General features: G+C 42.2%; 1 protein-coding gene across 4 annotated transcripts in view; it reads right to left on the bottom strand.

Annotated features, from left to right (window-relative positions):
* Positions 1-19,181, bottom strand: part of ELMO1 (engulfment and cell motility 1) — a 550,105-nt gene that overhangs the window by 414,847 nt on the left and 116,077 nt on the right. For all 4 annotated transcript variants that reach the window (XM_060305403.1, XM_060305401.1, XM_060305402.1 and 1 more), the window contains 2 exons: positions 11,860-11,900; positions 10,568-10,640 (listed from right to left, as the gene is read on the bottom strand). In XM_060305403.1, coding sequence (XP_060161386.1) covers positions 10,568-10,640; positions 11,860-11,900 — 114 coding nt within the window. The remainder of the gene's footprint in view (positions 1-10,567; positions 10,641-11,859; positions 11,901-19,181) is intronic.

The raw sequence follows: 19,181 nt of genomic DNA, 5'->3' as shown, positions 1-19,181 counted from the left end.
AGTCCTGCGATACTAAAAGCCAACTTTTTAACACTGATTTAAGACTCTAAGAGGAGCATTAAGATTCATTTACTCACTCTATGATCCCTCCACTGTGAATAATCTGAAAGTTTATGTGCATATTCTGGTAATTGAATTAGCCAACATCATACATAATTTATTAAGCAACTAATTGTATCTTTTCTCTTACAGAGAAAACTGCATCACATAAAATCCACAAACAACCTTCGAACACCTGAAGAATATGTTCAAGGAACTACGAGACACTGCAGGGGCCCCAGAGGGAGAACACGAAGTTTTTGCTTGTAAGTCACTTGCAACTCCAGGGAGGGGAAAATACAAATTAGCACACAAATGGTTAAGTACCACTTCAAGGCAACAATAAAGACATGCAGATCCTGCTTAGCTATCAAATGGACCTAAGAGACAATAAAAAGACAATAATTCCTGTAGCAGCAGAGAAGAAGGGAAGAGATTTAGAGCTGAAGGACTGAATGAAGGCACTAATCTCCAACATCAGTATTAAGATTATTTCAGGCAAGCAGCTATGGTTTCTTCCAGCTCAGACAATTTAGGATTGGGAGGGAGAGGAGGGTCGGCTGTCCCGAAATGGCAGTCGTTTTAATGGCATTACTTCCTGGTTGTGTTTGTTGGTAAGACTCATCTCCCCCAGAAGCAAGGAGTCTGTCATTTCATCTCTTTATTCCCAGCATCTAATCTAGTGCCTGAAACAGAATGGGATGGAGGGAGGGAGGGTAGTCAGGACTGAATTCCAGGTGAGTAAAGCTACATGGGGGAGACAGAGCAAGGTTTATTTGGAGAACATTAAGGCAATTTGGCTAAAGCGGAGAGAACAAGAAAAAGATGGCAAAAAGAACATGTCGACTGGGGCTAGATTGTGACACACACCCTGACGGCCAGGTTAGGAAGAAAGTTGGACCTCGTTCTCTCTCAGCAACAGTGAAAACCAAGCAGAATGATGTCACCACTTCAGGCAGCGCACAGGACTTCTAGCCGATAAGAATTCACAACGTGGGTTTTCTTCTGCAGACAAAAAATATTGCCTGCCATTTCAGTAAACAAAGAATGTTGCCTGCCATTCTGGTAAACAACAAATGTTGCTGCCATCAAGCCATCAGCCACAGCAGCGGCCCCCAACCTGTGCCCTGAGGGGAATTCAGGATGTAGAAAAACTGGATACCAACCCTAGATGGTTAAGATGCGTATCTAAGGAATAATTTCAGTGAGCCCAGACTCTTGAATCCTCCCAAATGTAGAAAGCACTAAAATCATGAACTTGAGATGCCTGGTTTTTTGTGATTAGCAGTAATCTTTTGATGTCTGACTAAATGTTTTGGTGTTTGTTTTTTATTTTTTGTTTTGCAAAAATTCCTCTGTATCCTGGCTCCTCTCTTCCCTCTTTGGAACAGTTCCTCACAGCTACCTGAGAGTCTGTCTCCTGGGCTATAGTCCTCAGTAAAGTCCCTGAATAAAACATAACTGGCCACTTTTAGTTCGCGCATTTTCCTTCAGCCGACACATCGCATGCAGGAATAAAGAGAAAGATCCAGAGGCTGCCCACATTGCTAATGGGTAATGTTCAAATGGGGCACTAGTACCACCTGGACTTGTGAAAAATGTTTGAAGTGCAGCCTTGATCTAGTGGATCTGCATGTCTAGATTTGAGGCTGTGATCTCCATTTGCATCTGAGAGCTTCTGGTTTGGAACTTGAAAATACCCTGAATAGAAATGACACCGCTTTACTATCTAAAAAATAAAGTACTGGGGCTTCCCTGGGGGCGCAGTGGTTGAGAGTCCGCCTGCCGATGCAGGGGACACGGGTTCGTGCCCCGGTCCGGGAAGATCCCACATGCCGCGGAGCGGCTGGGCCCGTGAACCATGGCCGCTGAGCCTGCGCGTCCGGAGCCTGTGCTCCACAATGGGAGAGGCCACAACAGTGAGAGGCCGGCATACCGGAAAAAAATAATAATAATAATAAATTAAAAAAATTAAGTACTGTACAACTTTGTAAATATGCTAGAAGCCATTGCATTGTACACTTGAAATGGTAGTTTTTATGGTGTATGAATTATATCTCAATTAAGACGTTAAAAGCTTAGCACAGCGCTTGGCACATATGGGAAGTCAGTACAAGTTTCTTTCCTTGAATACATGCATGCATGGCTCTTTTCCTCCTGGCATGTTTTGACAGCCCTGGATTATGAGCTGGCAGATCCAAGACAAGCAGCCTGTCTAGAAGAGTTCAGTGCTTTCTAAAGGCTGGTGACAGGCATACAAGCAGCCAGCAGGGCAAGGAGCATCCACACCAGAAGTCAGGTTCAGTTATAAATCAAAAGAGAAAGAATTCAGCGGCGAGGCACATGTTAATGTGGAGTCTTCAACCAAGGGAGAGCAGGCAGCAGGGTACGAGAAAGGCAAGAGATGGGGCAACAGGGCAGCAAGAGAGAAATGCTGGGAGCCAGGAGCCCCAGAAGAGCTGAAGAGTCAGTGCAAGGTGAAAAGCGGGACCGTCTTTCTTTGCCCATTTCTGCCTGCTGAGAGCCAGTCCTGGAGGCACTGGCCCAGATCAGCAGGTGGCAACCCATGCTCATCACATCTGGCTGAGGGATAACTTGCTGAGGCAGCCACAGTGGCTTCTGTTGAACAAATCCGGAATCTTTTACCACAAGCAGCAGCAGAAAAAGGAATGTCGCATAGGATGTGTGGCTAGGTTAGGAAATTTACAATGTTCCTGGGCTCTGGTTTGCTCAAATTAAAATGCCTGTCCCAGTGAAAGTTCTTTGATCAAGAGTAATGGAGGGCTTCCTGGTGGCGCAGTGGTTGAGAATCTGCCTGCCAATGCAGGGGACACGGGTTCGAGCCCTGGTCTGGGAAGATCCCACATGCCCGCAGACCAACTAGGCCCGTGAGCCACAACTACTGAGCCTCTGCGTCTGGAGCTTGTGCTCTGCAACAAGAGAGGGCGCGACAGTGAGAGGCCCACGCACCGCGATGAAGAGTGGCCCCCGCTCGCCGCAACTAGAAGAAAGCCCTCGCACAGAAACGAAGACCCAACACAGCCAAAGATAAATAAATAATTAATTTTTTTTTAAAAAAGAAGAGTAACAGAGACCCAAGTACAGTGGTTTCAGGGGAAGGACTGTAAAGCCACAGGATATCCTCTCACAGGGATGCAAAGACAGGAAACAGAAAGCAGAGAGGAAATCAGGATTGGAAGCCGCTCCCTCTGCCCATCCTCTGACTCCCTCACAGGCCTTCATCCCCACTTATCTCAATCCTTTCTGCAGACTGGTGTTACTCTGTGTACTTATGGCCGGGGCTGCAAAGCCCCACATTCAGCTTGTAGGAAGATGCATCTGCCCTGACACCACAGCAGCTTTGACTCCATCTCACCTTCCCGCTCTAGCAAACATCATCACCCAACTCACCTCTCAATTTCAGATTCCCAGAAGAGAAGCACGGTGCGGGGGGCCAGGGGGGCTCAGCTAGGGTAAGGTGTCAACTTCTGGTCCCCTTAGCTATTGGGGGCAATAGAGAAGGGACACATGGCACCAGGCCATAGGCTGCCCCTCCTAGGAGCCAGTGGACCGGCAGCTCCCCAGGAAAAGACATGCCTCAGTTTGCTTTGTATTTTGTTTGGTGCTGGTGCTGGTGGTGCTGGTGTGTGTATTACCTTCTTCAGGGAAGAACACATTCCAAACACGAGGTTTCCTTAAACTACTTAACATACAGCACTTGCATTTATTCTCCCTAGTTAATCCCCCACCTCGTAAATATTTTCAGTGACTTTCAAACATTTTTGACCCCAGGGTAAAAAATAAGACTAAACGTGTATTACATATGAATGCACATGAAACAAATATTTCACAAAGCAACACATGTAACACACTCTGTTTTCTATCCTGTTATAGTCCACTTTTTAATGCTCCTTCAACCTATTAAACTGATTTACCACCCTCTAACAAGTGATGACCAACGGTTTGCAAAGCCCTACTATTACCTCTATTGTCCTGTAATTTTATCATTCAAAGACAATTTTACACTTTTCGCATTATACTCATATAGAAGAAAATTCCCCCATCCTTTCCCAATAATACCCCAAACCCCACAATATTTTAGCCACTTTTTAAAAGATGAAGCAAGGGCACCAGAGATGTCTAGTGCACTGAACTGTTGTCATTACAGTGTCCTTGAGGCAGTCACATGACATCCCTGTGCCCAATTTGTTTAGTGACCAATAAGGACTCACGCCCTTGGGTTAACCAACCCAGCTGAGAAGCACCAACCATTGTCTCTGTGCAAAGCCGACCTTCCCACACAGGGATGGAACCAGCTCCCTTGGGCTCACCAGCCTCGTTCCAAATGGAAAAGAAACTCTGCTGGTAATGTGTGTATCTCTGGGGAACTTTTAAGGCAAATTACTTTGCTCAGCAATGCTGATGCAATTGGGTTATTGGGTCACGGGTATAAATAGGATGAAATGCGTTTTGGAGAACCAAGAGGTAGTAGAATGAGGACTGTCAGTAGAGGAAACCAGGGAGGTAAAAGAGAGGATGGAAAGATGGATTTCCACCTCCCGCACCAAGAACTGGTGTGCCTTCCATCTGTGGCACAGCACGATGAGAACTGCCGAGATTCCTGCCTGTCCCACGGCACGGCTCAAGAGCACAGGACACTGGCTCTGGAGCCAGACTTCCTGTGTCCATCCCTGCTCTGTTGCTTACACCCCTGAGCCCCCGTTGTGCCCTCCAGAGAATGGAGCAGGTAACAATAAAACCTGGTTCACAGGCTTCCTGTGAAACTCAAGTACAACAAAGAGCCCATGTGAAGCGAAGCGTTTAGCTCAGCGCCTGCCACAGAGCAAGCATCCAACAAATGTTCAGGACAGTTGTTACCATCCCCCCGACTAATGCCCCAGCTAACCTGTGAAGGTGCCTAAAACTCAGAAACAGAGTTCTGTCTTTGAATGAATACTTTTCCCGTTAGTTTCTCAAAGTTCAGTTCAGACATGGTTAGCCCACTCCAGGACCCTTCTGGATCCCTCTTCTCTTCTATAATCGTTTGGTTTCTGCCTCTTCTTCCTCAAAACCTGTGCCCACTTCAAGGTATTCTTCCCCCACTAGACCCTGAGATCCATGGATGCAGAGAATGAAAGGGATTCATCTCACTGAGCTCTTTGTAGAGCCCAGTGCTTGAAGTGTGACAGGTGAACTGAATTCCACACTATGATTGAGTAGTCTCCTGACCCGAGTCGGACATACAAGTCCCAGGGATACACAAGCCCTGTCTGCCCAGGGATTCGGGGAAGCTCAAGGCCTGTCTGAGAACACAGAGCACCTAGGAAGTGGGAATGGCATTAAAAAGGGGTGCCCTTCAAATGACCCCACTTCTTTCCCCGAAAGTTCCTGGGGCCAGCTTTGCAGAGAGGGCCTGGATGAGAAATGGATATCTCTATTCTTACAAAATAAAAACTTATAGAAATAAGATACTGCCATGGTATATCACTGTACTTCACACATTCTGAAGTAGGTCTTAGCACAGGGGACCAAAATACCGTCCTGAAATCACGAGAAAACTTCAATTGTCCACAAGTACACGATCTCCTAAAGGTGCCCTCTACCATGCCCCATGCTTTCTGGGGACCTACCTGTCTGCATGCTTAGGGTTAAGGATGACAAGGCAATTTTCCTGTTTGCCTAAAAAATATGGTATTAATGCAATAATACTATCTTAGACAATTATACAGTCCAGACCAAAGGCAAATGAAAATGTGTTTTGCTAATCCCCAGTGAGTGGAAGATTATCTGTTACAACTTCCTCCAAGCCATCCTCTTAAGGAATTAAAAAGGTCACAGACTAAAGCTGGTAAGCAATGCTCACAGGCTGTAACTTCCTATATTTATTGTCCTGAGACAATTACCATCAGGATCACTGGCCTGGTGTCAGCAAAAAAAAAAAGGAGCATCATAAACAAACCAGGGCCCAGGTAGTGGGGGCAGAGGGTTTCCAGGAGGTGGCATAGACAGCTTTGAAGGCAGACCCACCTGGGTCCAAGCCTCAGCTCAACCACTGCCCATCTGTATGACCTAAACGGGTTGTTGCATAATCTCTCTCTGTCTCACTTTCCTCATTGTAAAATGGAGATAATAATAACCTGCCTCATCAGACTGGAATGAAGATAATGGACTAAAATGCTTAGCCCTCTCTCTATATAAAATTCTTTTTTGGAAGACAAATTCCACTGGAATACTTAAAGTAAACAAATGGACTACATCAAATTAAAAAGCTTCTGCAGGGAGGGAGATGCAAGAGGGAAGAGATATGGGAACATATGTATATGTATAACTGATTCACTTTGTTATAAAGCAAAAACTAACACACCATTGTAAAGCAATTATACCCCAATAAAGATGTTAAAAAAATAAATAAATAAAAAGCTTCTGCACAGCAAAGGAAACCATCGACAAAATGAAAAGGCAATATGTGGAAAAGAGAGAACTATCTGCAAATCATATATCTGATAAGGGGTCAATATCCAAAATACGTAACAAACTCACACAACTCAATAGAAAGAAAAGAAAAAAAAGCCCAATTTAAAAAATGGGCAGAGAAAGTGCATAGACATTTTTCCAAAGAAGACATACAAACAGCCAACACGTATATGCTTAATCAACATCACTAATCATCAGGGACATGCAAATTAAAACCATAATGAGAAATCGCCTCACACCTGTTAGAATGGTTATTATCAAAAACAAAAAAAGAGAGAGATAAGTGCTGGTAAGGACATGAAGAAAAGAGAGCCCTCATACACTGTCAGTGGGAATATAAATTGGTATAGGCACTATGGAGAACAGCATGAAGGTTCCTCAAAAAATCAAAAATGGAACTACAATAAGGATCCAACCGTCCCACTTCTGGGTATATATCCAAAGGAAATGAAAACAGGATATCGAAGAGGTATCTGTATTCCCATATCCGCTGCAGCATTATTCACAACTGCCAAAATATGGAAACAACCGAAGTGATGTCAACGTATGAAGTGATAAAGAAGATGTGGTAGATATATACAATAGAATATTATTCAGCCATGAGAAGGAAGGAAATCCTGCCATTTGCAACAACATGGATGAACCGTGAGGGCACCATGATAAGGGAAACAAGTCAGACAGAGAAAGACAAATACTGCATGGAATCACTTATCCGTGGAATCTTAAAAGAAAGTCAAACTCATTGAAACAGAGAGTAGAAAAAATGGTTGCCAGGGGCTGAAGGGTTGGGGGAAATAGAAAGAAGTAAGTAAAAGGGTACCACATTTCAGGTTATAAAATGACTAGGTCTCAGGAGCTAATGTAAAATATGGTGACTTAGTTGATAGCACTGTATTGTATAATTGAAATTTGCTATGAAAGTAGAATTTAAATGTTTTCACCAAATAAATAAATAGCGATGATGGATATGTTAATTAACAGGATGGGAATCCTTTCACAATGTATATGTATATCAAATGACCATGACATATGCTTAAATATCTTACAATTTTGTTTGTCAATTACACCTCCGTAAAGCTGAAAAATACACAATTCACTTTTTATTTTGTATTTTCTCTCTCTGTGTCTGAGACATCACCCTGAAATATGAAAGTTTCTGGGGCAGAATTTGAACTTGTAAATAGCTGAATCTTAACTTTCTCTAAGGCATTTGCATGCTATGCTTCTGCTGAACACTGCTCAACAATGTGACATTTTTACCCCCTGCGACGAAAAACAGAAGTTAATGGCCCAATAAGCAAATGAAGACAATTTCAGAAAATGGGCTTGGATAACATGAGAAAAGCAGGGGAGGTGCCTTCCTGAGGATCTTAGTAGAGAATCACAAGCATCTATCAGTTACAGAATATGTTAGCTTGTCCAGCCAGGGCTGGAGAATTTTTCTTCTTTAAAATTACAGGTGATATTTTACCTGTGTCAGAAGAAGGGAGACCACCTCACATACAAGGGAAAGTCATTAACTAAGAACATGCACAAGTTTCGAAAATTAGTCACCGGTTACCACGGTAACACAAATATCACCTAACAACTCACTGGGCTGTAAGTAACCAAGATGATGCTAAATACATTACTTTAAAAAAAGGGGGGGAAATGGGCTCTATTTTTAAGAATACTTGCAAAGAACTAGATGGACCTAACCGCAGACTGAAGGCTTGCCCCTGTGGACCCAGAACTCAAGATCCATCTCCTGCCCTTTGTGTGTCACGTTCTGTGTCACATGCATACACTGTGCTCTGTGACAGCTGTAGGAGGAAGAGCGATGACATTTTACTTACAAACAAAGAGCTGCAATTGGGAAAATGAGCCTCCTCATTCCCTAAACTTTTAGTAAAGGAAGAATCCTCACTACTGGCCAATGAAGAGAGAAAGACAGATTGATGACAGATTTAGGTGGCAGTCCCTTTAAATTCAACATTCAGGATTTCCTCAGGCCAAACAAGATCTCTCAGAAAATAACTAGGATGCCCAATAAAATAATAGTTTTCCCATTGTTCTGAGTAGTTTGAATTTTCTGATATTAATGTTAATATCAGAAAATTAGATATTAATGTTAGATATTAATGTTAACTAGAGTAAAAGCATAAATAGTATATGAATTTTTAAATTATTCTACGAATTGGCCGCACACAAACACCCTCCTAAATGAAACTTAGCAGTTGACCTCTGTTCATAGTGCACAATGCCTGGGACACTCGGGTCCCATCTCTTCAGAAAAGTGGCCCCAGAGCAGTGTTCCTCCAAGTGGTCCCTGGGTACCTGCATCAGAATTCCACAGAGGGCTCTTAAACTGCAAAATCCTAGGCCATATCCAAGGCTTGCTCATTCTGAGTCTCTGGGGTTGCGATCTGAAAAACCTACATTTTTAAATGATTCTCCCTGTGATGCTTATGTTCTCTAGTCTGAGAATTCCATCCTTAGTAAAATCACCAACACATTGAGGTCTCCTGAGAATGATGACAGAAGACAGGACAGCCACCAGGGGACACAAGCCAATACAGTTAATCAAAGGCAGAGTTAACTGTGACTCGATGGCTTTTGGGGCACAGCCTAGGGTAAAACACTAGCACAATATACTAGTATTATATACAGGTGTGTGTGTGACATAAGTTTCTCAGAAACAACCCAGGTGATGTACTGTGACCTATTTTACTCTATTATATTCCAATTTTTAATGCTATGAACACCCACTAAATTGATTTCACTACCCATTAAATGGTGATATTTGAAAAACACTATTATAACCTCTGTTGTCCTATAATTTTATCACTTAATAATTTTTAAACTTTTTCATATTATATCCTAAATAGTAGACAGCCATCCAATCTTTTCCAATAATACCCCCAAAGTCACGATATTTTAGTTACCTTTAAAAGGTGAACCAAGGTAAATGAGACAGTCTTCTGTTTAAGGGTATCAACAACAATACATTCAACTGCTAACATTTAACTTTTATTTATTTATATCCTCTTTATCTCACCGAGAATAGCATGCAGATTATATAAATATAAAAGGAATAAAAAATCTGAAGAAAACGAAGCAAGGGGGAAGTAAAGACAGGAAACTGTTTGCGGAATGAATCAAAGCAACAAGTAAAAGGAATAAATACAACACAGCCCAGGAAATCTAGTCCACTTGTTAACTCTCAGCTTTCTGGCAATCAGTGTGCAGAAGAAAACATGATCAGTTATGAAAATTCCAGGGACCATCTGGGAAGAATAAAGCACTTTTTTCTGTGGTTTATTACCCCTGAGATATTGGCCAAGCCATCTGACTTCTATGATTCGGTTTCTTATCTGTTAACCAAAGCCACTGTGGTTTCCATCACAGATTAGTCTTGAGGACAAAATCAACAAACAGAGGTGATGTGCTTGGTCCAGGTCCTGGCACATAGTAGGTGCTGAATAAATGTTGGTTTTCCTTTCTCTCATTAGGGATCTCTAAGACATTCATTGTACTTGCTGTCAGAGCCACTGTAGTCTTCACAATTCCCTCCTTCTCCTCCAAGCCTCCTAAAGAGATAAAATCACCCAAGAAGAAAGCAGGGTTCCCAAGAACCACAGAACACTCAGTGCCTACACAATGCCACCTTCGAAATGGTTTCTTGTCATTCTTTCAATAACTTTAAGCAGGGCTTAGAGGTTATTCTGAAAAAAAAATTCTGAGAAAGAAAAGCTAGACTAAGTCATTAAGTATCAAATAAATGCTTTAACCAAGCAATAAGAAAGAGAGATAATTAGTAAATTCACAGTTAGAAGGCAAATGCTGTTGCTAAAACAGGACGCAGAAACATATTTGGTCTTCACTCTTGAGTGGGCTAAATATCCCCTTGTTAATACTAAAGTAGCAGTTGTTTGCTTTGCAGACTCTATTTTTGTGGATGGTAGAGATGCAAAATTTAGACCAGCATGTTTAGTCCTGAGTAGAGGAAACATCATTTATGTTTTAATCTCCTTCAAATATAAGTGTCCCAGATTAAATAACGCGGTTGACCTACCTTTTCTGTGATATAGAAGTTTGAACTATCAGCGTGCTGCAGTGCAAAGTATTCATGGTTGGCAAGGGACCACCTGAAAAATACAAGCATAAACTGATCAGAAAAAAACAAAAAAGGGTCATTTTCTTGTTTATAGTTTGAAAGAGTTAGATGAAATAAACACCCTATGATTGGAATTGAGCCAGTACCCAAGTTACCCACAGTGCAGTTCCTAAAACAAAATGGCATTAGCCCCCCTTTCATGACCCTGAGACCAACCATTTCAGATGTGGGTCATCTAGGTGTTATTCCAAGCCTATTGCTCACCTTTAGGCATTTTATCTTTTTTTTTTTTTTTTTTTGTGGTACGCGGGCCTCTCACTGCTGTGGCCTCTCCCGTCGCGGAGCACAGGCTCCGGACGCCCAGGCCCAGCGGCCATGGCTCACGGGCCCAGCCGCTCCGCGGCACGTGGGATCCTCCCAGACCGGGGCACGAACCCGTGTCCCCTGCATCGGCAGGCGGACTCTCAACCACTGCGCCACCAGGGAAGCCCTAGGCATTTTATCTTCATGGCTTTGAGGGAAGGGTATTTAAATGTAAAGTTCCATTCCTCCCTATTATGAAGGAGTGAGTGGAGCAGAGAGAGGGAAATAAGTGCAATTTAAATTTTTGATAATGGTTACATTTCAATTGTCTCTGTAGTCTACAGTCCCCAAGCGGTATGCCTGCTGTAGCTTGGAACGTTCCAATTAAGGATCTCAGGTCTTAAATAAATTCCAGGTAATACTCTATTCACACTTCTGCTTTAAAAATAAAAAACCTCACGCAACTTCCATATCAATGTGCTTTTCCTTTGGATTGTAAGAGCAACCCCAGAGAAGTAGGAAAGTTCACTATCATTGTGGAGTTCCACATGGCAGCACAACCGCCCATTGACCTGTCTTTTAAATTATTTTATCTTCTATGGGGACCTGAGTGGCCCTCTCATTTTATACCAGATGAAGTGTGTACTTAACCTCAGGAACTTACACTGCTCCCTGGTGAGCAGGATGAATGAACCACAACTTTTCAAAATAAATAATATCAATTCCAGTGTCCACATATCAGCCATTCTACACTTTCTATTCCTTGAGAAACAGTGATAATTTTTTTGGCTGAAAAGGCATGGAAATCTTACATAGCAATTCTTGGTGTCTTTTGGCAGGTCAAATAGTGACTTAGTGAATAATATTTAATGATTGCTCAAGAATATTTTATTTGCCTTTCAATTTGTGGACTGGAGCTCCCCGGATAAATCCTGAGTAACACTTACCCATCACAGACTTCCTTTATTATTGCAGACAGTGGTTTTTTCTGAAAAATAGAAAAAAAGGAAATACTTTGTGTCAGTTTCATTTCATCATTTTACATTAAAAAAAAAAAGAAGAAGAAGAGGCCTAATAAAGAGATATCTAAGTAAGAAGAATTTACATATGCTATTCTTGGTTGTGTCAGTGAGTGTGTTGTTTTTCTCAAGGGAATAATCGACCAGCCATCACCACCAACTGTATTAATGATTTATCACCCTTGTGGTCATTTTTTCTATACTTTAACATTGCTAATTGAAAAAAACATAGATCATATTTAACTTAGCCACATTAAAATCAGGATGAAACAGAGCTTTGGTCAAAGATCTCACAGGCAATGACAATTCGCAAGGTCAAATGATAACCAGAATTCCTCAAGAGGAGTACATGAATCGGGCAACCAGCAGTTTCATTTTATGCAAACAAGCTTGGATGGGGGATATTTTTATGAGAACATGAGGCAAATGGAATATGAAGCATGGTGACATTGTTCCTACAAAGTGCAGAGAATTCTTCCCCCAACTGTGGCCCATGCAAATGCCAATCACGCAGCGGCTTGAGCAGGGCACACTCAAGTAATGGGACCATGACACCATGTGCCATGGTGTCAACTGGCGGCTGACTACAGCTGTGCTCTTGGCCTAACAGCCACAGCTGTGCTCCGCCTGCCTCCAGATTGAAAGAATGTAGTGAAGAGACACACACAGCTCGCCCAGAGATGTCGAAACTCTTTCTGCTTTGGATGCAAACAGACCCTGGCTATCTCCTGGGATGGGCAGTAGTGTGTCAACCAAAGGAACACATTACAGACAAGAAACAAATGGGGAAGAGAAATCAACGAAATACAACACATGGCCCTGGGTTTTCAGATACAACCGCAGAAAAGCATCTAAACATGTTTTCCTCCTGTCCCTCTGAGGGGCACTGTCCTATGGGGGAAGGAATTCTGAATCAAGCAGACTCAGTTCAAATCCTAGCTGTGTCAACCTCTCTGCAGTGAGACCTACAATTTCCTTAATTTGCTGAACCTCAACTAACTTACCTGTAAAATGGGCAGAGGACCTATCTAGTCCTCAGGGCGGTTGTAAGAATTTTAAATTAAATTAAATTAAATTAAATTAAATGAGAATTAAAACAAAGGGCAAAATATTAAAAAAAAAAAAGGGTTAGGGCTCCACTTCCTTACCCTCTCACATCACTAGAAGACCTTGATTTCCTCTTTGCATCCTTGCCCTTGGACCCGATGCTGCTATGTCTGCCCTCTTCGTTAGTTCTGAGCACTCTTCACAGTCCTTTCGAAGGGCCTCTAGGCCCTGATAAAAGCTCCAACACAGTCCTCAGTGTTCCTTCAATGCTCTCCCTCCCTCTGGAGCTCTAGGGTCTATGACTAAACCTACAACTATAAATGCAGTGGGCAGAAAAGGGACCTAGAATTGTTGAGGGGTGGAAAGATGGTAAGTATTCCTGACATTCTGAGTTGGTCTCCTTTAGAATAAGATTGGAAATGGAGATTGGGTTCTACAGTGAGGTTACAGGTTGCACAACTCCTAGACCTTTGCAAGAACTTGTCCATTGTTTATGGCTCTGGCTGTGAGTCAAGGGGCAAACGTGCTCTCACAATCAAAGGACAAAGGAGCTTTAGAAACAAAACTTTCCCCATAAGATGAGGATTTTGCACTTCCAGTTGCCAGTGGCTTCTCCAGGCTGTCGGTATTTCATGAGGACCTAGTGGTCTCCTACCCTCCTAATCTTACTTCTTGTACCCTCAAAACTGAAATATAAATAACAGGGCTGGATTTCAGACTTAAATTACATTGAAAGGACAGATCAGCCCAGGAAAGTATTGCTATTGATGTAGGAGAAAGCATTTAAATTACAGCTTTCAGAATTAGAATTCTTAGCCTAGGTAACTTAGAGGAATTTCTTGGATTTTAATTCAGGTCTGATTCATAGATTCAGAATCAAATTTGAAAAGACAGAAGTCTATGGGCTTCTAGAACTGTCATATCTAGAACATTCTGAAGTTGGATATATGAAAGGAGTAAAGACTCTGGAAGAACAAAACTTAGAGATTTAATAGAGAAAGATTAAAGAAAAACTTTAAACCACAGAGGAAAAGGAACCATGGTTAACTGAACATAATGCACTCATAATGCAGCCTCACCAGTTAAAACGAATGTTATGTAAGGACAGGGCTGGTCCCACGGCCCACTTCCTACACCTGTCTCCTCCATTCTTTATCTGTTCCAATGAAACACTGGCTCCACTGCCCAAACCTAATTCCAACGACTTTTCGCAATTCTCATCTCCCTTAATCCATCCACCTTATTTGACAATATCATTACTACCTTCTTTTTGAAACACTCTTTCCAGAGCTGCTATATTTCCTTCAGTCTCCTACAGTTATAATCAATAATCCTTCGATAAAATTCAAGAGATCTTTCATTATTTCTCTTTTATCTCTAGCTTCCTAACTCCAAATTTCTGTTCCTATCTCTTCTGTTTTTACTTAATTGGTCAGTTCCTCATTCATTTCAACTGCCCCAAGTCTATAGCCTGATCCCAAACACCCTTGCAAATCTCTGACAGTTTGTTAGAAATAGCATGTTAACTCTCCTTCAAGCATTTTATTAAATATACAAACAAAAAATCATCACTCTCACCATTCCCTACCCATCAATCTACCCCAATAATAGCATGCCCCTGCCCCCACACTCTCTCCATCCCAGCCATGATTTCTGTGTCTTATTATGACACCACTACAGCCCGGAGCATCATTAACCTTTATTTCTTCACTCTCCAGTTCTGATTTGTTACAGGTGATGTAGCATTTTCCTCTGTGACATTCACATCATTATTTCTCACCTCCTCCTAACCACTCTTCTAAAATCCTGACACTCTTCCTTCCAACTCCTACCAGATAAGTCATACCCCAAATCCATCACCCTTAATTCTGTTTCCTCAGCCCCAGTGTCTTTCCTGAGTACCAGCCCATCATTACTAGCACTAACTACTTGCCATAAGTTTCCAATCAAATGCTCCACTGGTCTATCAAATTCAGATTCCTATCTTCCATTAGTTCCTGCACTTGCCTTGCCTATTCCTGGCAGTTCTTCCATGTACACTTCTAGGGAACTTATCTTTGCCTTCTCTATTCTGTGACGTACGGATATTTACAAGACACTGCGTCCCATCATTCCTTCCTCCACAACCTCTCTCCCCTTAATCCTTTCCAGATCTTACTACCACCTTTGGTTAAGAGTTCTCAGGATCTTGGTGCCAGATCCTTGCAAAACAGTCTTTGCATCTCCAGTTTCTTTGTCTCCAATCCCCACGTTAACTATAATTAGGCAAAATCACGCTTTCCCCACAAACTTAACTCATGTCATTCTTTGGCTCCAGTAGCCTTCATAGGTCCTCCATGACCATCACCTATACAGTATAAATCCCTTAGCTTGTCATCCAAGGCCTTCCACAATCTGGTCTCAAGCAGTCAAGCTTTACTAATGTTGTACACGTTCCCCATGCTTCTGGATTAGCGGATGATTCATCCAAAAAAATCCCACCCCCGTACTTTCACTTAATGCCATTTGTTAAAATGTCCATCTCCTCCTTTCTGTTCCAACTCTAACAATGACACCTCCTCTGAGGAGATGTCCCTGATTTCCCCAGATAGAGATCAGTCCCTCTGTGCTTAGCACATTAAATATATCACTCCTAAGGACTTAGTATATCTGCCTTATCTTCTTGTCCCTTGAGAACAAGGCACCTTAATTCATCTTCGTAACCTTCTCCACCCCTCAGTACTAGTTGCACAGTACACAGAGGAGACTCAGTACACTTCTGTTAAATGGAAAATCCACACGTTCACTAACTTTCCTTTCCAAAACAAACAAACAAAAAAGGCTTGACTGTAAAAGTAAACCATTTCGAAGGACAGCCTGGATTAATCAGCACACATCCCACCTCCTACCAGGTAAACCACTGCGGGGTGGCTCTAAGCAGCTGCTCAGACATGTGAAGGTTGTCACTACTCCCCTCACAGACCACTCTGTGATTCACAGTTTGGAAGAGCATTGAGTCAGCCAGGTGATGAAGAGTATAATTCAACAGGTATAATTGTCTCCATCCATTAGCAAGGCCACACAGGTAAGCACGAACTGCTCCTGTAAACAGGGACTGAATGAGATACCCCAAATACACTCTTCTGGTAGCAGTGCTTTTCTCACTTCCTATACAAAGCCCTCAATTTGACGTGAGCCCCTTGCCTGACTTAAATTCTAAGCCAAAGGTCGGCTCTATGTTTTAGTTAACATTTGTTCAGGTTACATAAGATGTTTCCATCTATCTGCCCAGTTCTCTATGACTTGGAAGTAGGGTGACAAGTGCGATGCCTTGGTAGCTTTTTGTAGACCCACGGAATAATTTGCCTTTTACCTCATTGAGACGAAAGCCCAGGAGAAAAGAAAATTTGATCTAAAAGGATGAAAACTGGTTCCTCTCCCTTTGATTCCATAAACTCTAAAGGAATGAAAACTAACTTCTACACTCGATATGAATATATCTGGATGTAGAGTATTGAGGCACAATTATTTTAATTGCCTGAGCATGTTTTCATAACTTAAAAAAATCGTAACTAAATCCCTTAAGCTTTTTGTTCTGAAGGTCAAAACTGCCTTCTCAGACTCAGCAGTGAGAAGGGAAGAGCAGGAATGTTTTTCAGGATAACCCAGAGGGTTAGACAGTTACCAGATTTCCTTGTGCAGGGGACTGGGGATTATGTGCACTCTCTACCCCGTTCCCTTTAGCAACGGTGAGGTCATCTTGCAGCATGAGAAAGTAATTCTTCTCTTTATATTAATCCGGGAAAATCTTAATGATGGCACAAAAATTTTTATTTGTCAAAGTATGCATTTCCATCCGAATTTGATTGGAAAGGTACCATGTGCCAACAGTTCTATTCAAGGGGTAAGCTTTTTTTGTTTTTCTGGGGGGGAAATTTATTCCTCCCTTTTTATTTTTACTCTTATTCTCCAAAAGAATTCCTTTATTCAACTTAATTTATCAAAGAGTAAGTCCAGAAAGCAAATCTCCTGTACAGAAAGATTGATCTACTTTACATGAAATCACCTAGATTCCTGAGAATGGTCAAATTCCCCAGCAATTCATTTGTGATCCACATCTCTGCCTCTGTCCTCATATGGTCTTCTCTCCTGTTCTTATAAGGAGGATTTAGGGCCCACCCTAAATCCAGGGTGATCTCATCTCAAGATCCACAATTAAATATGCAAAAACCCTTTTTCCAAATAAGATCACCTTTGCATATTCTGGGGGTTACGACTTGGACATACTTTTTGGGTCCACTATTAAACCTACTGCAATTGGGTAAGAAAAAAAAAAGATTTTTTTAAGGATTAGAGAGAGAAAAGAATATTTACTCTTTCTACCTAATCCTTAAAGTAGATGTTGATCCTTCGCTTTCCTTTCTAAACTCTCTCCTGCCTTTAATGAAATGCCAGTGTCATAAATTCCTGAACCCATGTCACCCACTGTGACCCTTCTTCTAAGGTCTGGTCCTCCATTCCCAACAACCCCTGGTGGATGTCCTGCCACCCCTTCAAGATTAACACTTCATCTTCTTCCTCAGTAAACCAGATCCTCCCCCTGCCTCCCTTTCATCTCTTAAAAAAAAAAAAAAAAAAAAAGATCACTCTCGCACCCAAAGCTCATGGCTGCTTTCAGGCATGAGAGAACCCCAAGAAGAAACATCCTTGGGAGTCCCCAGTTGTTTATTTCGGAGGTTGTGGAGTCCCACCTGCCTTGAGACACGTTCTCCGGACACGACCCAGCTGCTGTCCCTCATCAGTGTCCCCTCCCTGATGAGCTGAGCAGTTCCTGTTCAACCATCTGTTTCTGCCCATTGGCAGGGCACCGGCCTGCGGATATTACCCAGGCCAAATGCTCACCTCGGAGGTCTCAAGTCTGCTGCTGCCCACACTGATGCCTTGACACCAGCCCATGGAGGCTGGTAGCTTCCCCATCCGATGTGATACACGCCTGTCAGCAACTATGGATTGTGGGCTGCAGTTCCCACCTCTGACATCTACTTCTCAGGCCCAGGTCTGTCCTAAAATGAGCATCATCCCCAAAACAAAGCTTGGCTTCATTGAAATCTTCTGTATTTCAAATGTTTTTAAAGACATGAGGGGAAAAATGCTTATGAGATGACAGTAAGTGAAGGGACACCAGAAAAGCATTTTGAAGGCTGAATTTTTACCAACTAGCTTTTCTATACCTTCCCCCAACAATGAGCACTTGAATGACTTTAGAAAATGACTTCCTGGGGTTGAACCTCAACTTCTGCAGTCCCTAATTTTGTAGCTTTAGGCTTTTTACTTCTCCTCTCAATATTTCCATTTTCTTTTCTGAAAATAAAAGCAGTATCTTGCACATTGTAGGGCAGTGAAGATTAACTGAGAGGATGTATGTAAAAGCCTTGAAATTGCACCTGGTACATAGCAAGGCATTGGATAAATGTTACCTATGAATAGGTTCTTTCAGCTCCTAAATCCTGCTTGGATGCTTTGCAGGTACGTTTTTTTACAAGTTGGTTAAAGAAATTAAATACATGAATGAATGAGTACCCAATTCTTCCTTCTTCCTCAAGTGACTCCAACTCCCAGTGCTGCCTTTGGCACTCATCTCATCCTGTTCTTTATTCTTCAACTCATTTTCCTTTCTTCTGCTAACTAGCTTATACTCGTTAGGAGGCAGAGACTGCCTCTGAGACACCTCTGTCACCTCCCAAGCGAGTGGCTGCTAGGCCACAAGGGTGCAATTAATGAACATTTTTTGATTAAGAACAATTCTTTTTTCAAACTTTTAGCTTCTTTCCCTTTCTTCTGGTCTCTTCCGACTGCCTCTGAAGCTCAGGCAGGAGCTAAAGATGGAAGACCGACAGCAAGAGGAAGACAGGAGCAATCCCCCATCACCACCACGCAGCTGCCCTCGCGTCGTGCCATTGTCATACAGCCCTGTAATTGCAAAACCATTTTCCACAAAGACTTAAAGTTTTTGGTCCCAGACTATTAAAAAGCCTTTCTCTAGTGCTTTAAAAGAATGTGACAGCTGCTTTATTTTGACAGTTAGACAGCACTTGGGATTTTACTTTGCTTTTATAGATGGAAATTCATTGAACATATTCTGCACAGCAGTTATGAGTAATGTTGGCCCAGAAAGAAAAGAAACCCAGCTTCCAAATGTCAGGACACCTCTGAGAAGGGATATG

Source organism: Globicephala melas, chromosome 9 (assembly GCF_963455315.2).
Source record: "Globicephala melas chromosome 9, mGloMel1.2, whole genome shotgun sequence".
NCBI classification, from domain to species: domain Eukaryota; kingdom Metazoa; phylum Chordata; class Mammalia; order Artiodactyla; family Delphinidae; genus Globicephala; species Globicephala melas.
Note: the sequence above shows the minus strand (reverse complement) of the source record. Positions and strands in the feature narration are given on the sequence as shown.